The sequence below is a fragment of the Oratosquilla oratoria genome, chromosome 11 (assembly GCF_046742065.1).
Source record: "Oratosquilla oratoria isolate Oo_2021 chromosome 11, ASM4674206v1, whole genome shotgun sequence".
NCBI classification, from domain to species: domain Eukaryota; kingdom Metazoa; phylum Arthropoda; class Malacostraca; order Stomatopoda; family Squillidae; genus Oratosquilla; species Oratosquilla oratoria.
Window position 1 is genome coordinate 54,037,529 of NC_134787.1, and position 5,188 is coordinate 54,042,716.

A 5,188-nucleotide genomic window follows, 5' to 3' on the forward strand; every position below is an offset into this window, starting at 1 on the left:
CTCCTCGGTCGCCCTTTGCCCCCTCCACTTTTTTGAGATGAGAGGGGTGGAGCCGTTTCCATGGCGACACATGGGACAGGGGCGACTGAGTGGTAGAGACACCGTGTCCCCAAGGGAGTCGTCGATGTCCAGTCCCTAGGTCCCGCACCCGCTCCACAGAGTGGGTGCGGAGAAACTCCAGCGACCGGCGTAGGGCCCCCGACCGAAGCCAGGGACGCAACAACCTGTGGAGTGCTGAGGGTATCGGCCCGGGCAGGTCACGCGGGAGAAGCAGTATGCTCCTGTCGACCTCCCGTACCAGCCGTCGGCGCCCCAAGCGGCTCAGTGGAAGGGCCGGGGTCGCGAAGTTGAGGCCCCCCCCCCCCCCCCCGCCACCGAAGGAGGGAGGACGTGTGAGAGAAGCACGCTCTTTTGGCGCAGGGGAGCACCCGAAGGACGCTGACTGTGTCCCACTCAATCCCGAGCCAATAAAGTCTGTGTGGGAGCAAGGGCAGACCCGTCCCAGTCCACCCCGAACTCCACGTCCGCCAACACACTCAGAGCCATTGAGATGTCGGCCGATGCACCCTCCCCGGTGGGCAAATGCATCAACTAGCCGTCTAGGAACATGAGTGTGGAGACGCTTGCTTCCGTCCAACGTACGCCTACCACTCTCACTAGTTACGTGAAAATCCTCGGGGTAAGCGAGAAACCGAAAGGGAGTATGCGAGGCCAAGTTCGTTTCCGAGCGACCTCGTCCGTGGGCGTTAGTCAAGAGGCTTCGTCCTGGGTGAAGACGTTCCCTGAGCGTCTCCCACGAAGACGGGCCTGGACCCTCGGTATGTATCCAACTCACCCCAAGTCTTCCCGCGGGAAGTTCTCGAAGCCCGTGGCGAGCGTCTTCATCCAATAGTGTGCTATGGCAATTTGTGACGTCTCGTCACCCACAAGCGGACTTCTATATGTTTAATACCTAGTGACATCATGTGATTATACTGTGACGTCACCGGATTGATCATGGCGCCATAGGATCGTCTCGTGACGTCACAGGGACACAAATTGACGTCATAGGACTACATGGTGACGTCAATTTATCACTGACGTCATCATACCGTGATATCACTGAGTCACAGTGAGCGTTGAAATAAATTTTGACATGGTAAAATTCTGGACTATCATGACTGTAGATTAAATTAAGTTGAATAGGAAAAGTCATGTTCATTTCGACCTAAGTCACAGTGAGCGTCGAAATTAATTTTAACATGGTAAAATTCTCGACCATCATGACTGTAGATTAAATTAAGTTGAATAGGAAAAGTCATGTTCATGTTGACCTGAGTCACAGTGGGCGTTGAATTAGTTTAACATGGTAAAATTCTTGACCATCATGACTACAGATTAGCTTAAGTTGAATAGGAAAAGTCATGGTCATTTCGACCTAAGTCACAGTGAGCGTCGAAATTAATTTTAACATGGTAAAATTCTCGACCATCATGACTGTAGATTAAATTAAGTTGAATAGGAAAAGTCATGTTCATGTCGACCTGAGTCACAGTGGGCGTTGAATTAGTTAACATGGTAAAATTCTTGACCATCATGACTACAGATTAGCTTAAGTTGAATAGGAAAAGTCATGGTAATTTCGACCTAAGTCACAGTGAGCGTCGAAATCAATTTTAACATGGTAAAATTCTCGACCATCATGACTGTAGATTAGCTCAAGTTGAATAGGAAAAGTCATGTCCATTTCCACCTGAGTCACGGTGAGCGTCGAAATTAATGTCAACATGGTAAAATTCTCGACCATCATGACTGTAGATTAGCTCAAGTTGAATAGGAAAAGTCATGGTCATTTCGACCTGAGTCACAGTGAGCGTTGAAATTAATTTCAACATGGTAAAGTTCTTGACCATCATGACTATAGATTAGCTTAAGTTGGATAGGAGAAGTCATGTCCATTTCGACCTGTTTTTTTTTTTTTTTTTTACTTATATCGATATCAATATCAATATATATATATATATATATATTCATTTATTTATTTATTTTTTATAAAAATAATATTGTACAATTCACATAGAATTTATGCACTATGTAGAATATTGTATCTTGCTCAGCGGTTCCTGGGCCTTCCCCTACCCCTCGGTCGCCCTTTGCCCCCCCCCCTTCTTTTGCGAAGAGGGGTGGAGCCGTTCCCATGGCGACACATGGGACAGGGGTGATCGAGTGGTAGAGATACCGTGTCCTGAAGGAAGTTGCTGATGCCCAGCCCCCGAGGTCCTGCACCCGTTCCACAGAGTGGGTGCGGAGAAACGCCAGCGATGCCGCGAGGCCTCTGATGTTGTGGGCGTGGGGGGCATGGCCTGGGTCGGCCTTCCGGTGCCCTGTTGGTGGTGTCAGCTAGCCAAGACAGGAAGTCCAGAACTGTGCTAGCGGAGATGGTCACTATCGCGTGTCTCCGAAGGAAGTCCTGGAATCTCCGGTTGGGAGGGTTGTTGGATCTGGATGACGGTCGGGACCGTAGCGAAGACGCGGTCTGTCGCTTCCCGGTCGAACAGACCACGGGAAAGGGGAGCTGCTCTCACCACGCCCCGGCGAGCTATCTCCGGGGCCGACCGCGCTGCAGACTGACGAGCTGCCAGACGAGCCGCGGTGAAGGCCCTCGCTGCTGGGGGTAGGGCTGATGACGCCATGTTGGCTGTACCCTCTGCCACGGTAGAGAGTGCCGCCAGGGTGTCTCTGCATACAGAAAACACGCGAATCAAATTAGTAGGGCGAGAAGGATCCCGATCCCCGGAGGGTGTAATAAAGTCACATCGCTCAATTGTAGAACGTATAACATATGCGAAGCCGAGGTCGTTTCCGAACGACCTCGTCCTCGGGCGCTAGTCAAGAGGCTCCGTCCTGGGTGAAGACGCTACCTGAGCGTCTCTCGCCAGGACAGGTCTGGACCCTCTATAGATTGAAATATCCCACTCACCTCAATTCTTCCCGCGGGAAGTCCTCAAAGCTCGTGGCGAGCGTCGTCAGCCAGTTCCTCATCATCGCCATTGCCGTGACGGTCGAGATGGTAGAGGCAAGGTCTTGTCTGGTCGAGGCCTCCGTCGTCAGCAACTTAGCCTTCGGTTCACTAAGTTGATGGGGGAGGGCGGGGTCCCTGCCCGAGTGCCACAAGCAATCGCGCAGGCCCTCCGGCGCGAAGGGTGGTGGCAGGACGACGGGGAATGATGAAGGGATATGCCGTCGAGGAGGAACCGTCTTGGGTTGGTCTTGGGCCCGCTCGAGAGCAGGGATGTCTAAGGCTCTCCCCTTTCTCCTGCGGGAACCAGGCGTTTGGGGAGAGTGCTACCGCCGGTGAGTCCCCCGACCTGTCGACAAACATATGCCCATCAGGGTTTAAACGAGGGTTCTCCAGGAGAGCACCTAATGCGTCCAGAGTGTTAGAGGTGGAAATCCTGGAGGGCGTGGAGGCCGGGGCGGAGAGGGGTCGAATCTTATATAGAACCTTAGCCCCCTCCGCGTCGTTGGCCCACTTTAGGATAACGTCATCTCTCCTCCTCCAGCCCTCCAGTAGCGAGTAGTCGGGAGACCAGGCCACTAGCTTGTGATCTTCTCCAAACGAGTACTCCCAGGACCGGGGAAGGTCACACCATGAGAAGGGGTGAACTCAAGAGTCCGTCATGGTAGGAGGATAAGGTAAAGAAGAACTGTAGTGGTCCTCCACCCCGTCCAACCCGACGGACGTCTGATTGGGGGGTTCCTCCTGAGAGGGGCCTTCTAGTCCTATACCTGTCGCCGGCACGGAGGGGCGGAGGGAAGGACCAGGAGGGAGAGTGGGAGGGGGGGCTAGAGCCGTAGGTTCAATAGGAGGTTGCTCTGGAGAGGGGTGCGTTATGATTTGCGCGGCCTGAAAGGCCGGATAATGTGATAGGGCCGATTCAAGGACGGGGCCTATCAGGGACGGAAGGAGGGCAGCCACTTGGGCAGCCAGAGTTCCCTCCCCTCGTTTCGTCCTCCGGCTCCCTGCCCTTGTGGGGTTTACGGCGAGGAAGGGAGGGTGAGTTGGGGGGAGAGGCTGTGGAGGGTGGGGACAAGCTGAGCGTCCTGGACCTCGGTGAGGCAGACCTCTTTTTCGAGCGAGATTTCCTGCCGGGTTCACGTGAGTGAACTAGGGAGGAAGACGAGTTCGTGGGGGTGCTTGACAAAGCAAGCCGTAAGGGTTTTAAGGACCCTTGATGGTCGGATGTATGGGGCTGCCGAGAGGCCTGAGGACGCTCGGGGACACCATACTCCGCAACATCAGACTCGTCCCCTTGTACTCCGAGAGGCCCAGGTTGTCCACCAACGGAAGTCTCGGAGACATAGGGAGACGGATGGCGAGGGCGAACGAGGCCCAATTCCACGCCTAACGCCGGATCCGCCCACACCAGGGGGGGGGGGTCGTCAGCGGATTTCAATTTCCGAGCTCTGCGCCATGCCTCCCGAAGAAGTTCGAGGGCGGCTAGCTTGGAACGGGTTTTGGGAGGAGCAGCACGAATCTCCTCAACCCGCGCTTTGCACACAACGCAGGCTAGGGGGTTAAAGCCAGCTTGTGAGAAACAAGGGGCATGGCGGGAGCAGAGGTCGTGGTGGCCGTCTGACGAGATCCTGGCTGTGCAGCCGGATTCCACACACAAGCGTTTGGTCTGAAAATAGAATAATGATAATCATAGAAGGGGTGTCCCAAAGGTGTCTGGACACAACACCGAAGGGGAAAAACTGCAGGAGAACAGGTAGGGCTCCCTACGAGAACACACGAGCACGAGCAGGAACCAGACTTACCGGCATGAAAAGAAGGTGGGTTGTGGAGTGACCGACTCGTCTGGTTCCGCGATGCTAAGTGACGCGACGTCCGGCTCGAGCTAGCCGGGTAAGAAGGGAGGGGATAGGGAGGGGGAGGTGGGGTCGACAATGCGCATGCCTGCACAGAGCCGGGAATTTTAAATTTCCGATGATTTTGGCGGAAAATTCAAACCACACTCAACCTTCGGGAAATGGCCATATGACCAGGAGTGTGGTATGGGATTATCGCTATAGCTTCGCTGTGCAGGTTTCTTTCAGCCGATAATGATAAAATATACATAACTTGATTGAACTCAAAAACATCGATGAGGAAATTAGATATACTAATACATAATTTGGATTATGAAAATAGAATGATAGATAGTTA

At 53.5% G+C, this 5,188-nt stretch overlaps 2 protein-coding genes across 2 annotated transcripts; both read right to left on the minus strand.

Annotated features, from left to right (window-relative positions):
• Positions 1-2,093: 2,093 nt before the first annotated feature.
• On the minus strand, positions 2,094-3,618 carry LOC143029494 (uncharacterized). The gene is made up of 2 exons (XM_076192152.1): positions 2,960-3,618; positions 2,094-2,718 (listed from the first exon to the last, which is right to left on the minus strand). Exons 1-2 carry the CDS (start codon positions 3,028-3,030, stop codon positions 2,409-2,411), a joined length of 381 nt encoding a protein of 126 aa, XP_076048267.1. The 5' UTR covers positions 3,031-3,618; the 3' UTR covers positions 2,094-2,408.
• Positions 3,619-3,757: 139 nt separating this feature from the next.
• On the minus strand, positions 3,758-4,923 carry LOC143029492 (uncharacterized). Its single transcript, XM_076192151.1, has 2 exons — positions 4,801-4,923; positions 3,758-4,664 (listed from the first exon to the last, which is right to left on the minus strand). The coding sequence occupies exons 1-2, from the start codon at positions 4,804-4,806 to the stop codon at positions 3,918-3,920; spliced, it is 753 nt and encodes a 250-aa protein (XP_076048266.1). The 5' UTR covers positions 4,807-4,923; the 3' UTR covers positions 3,758-3,917.
• Between the last annotated feature and the right edge of the window lie 265 nt (positions 4,924-5,188).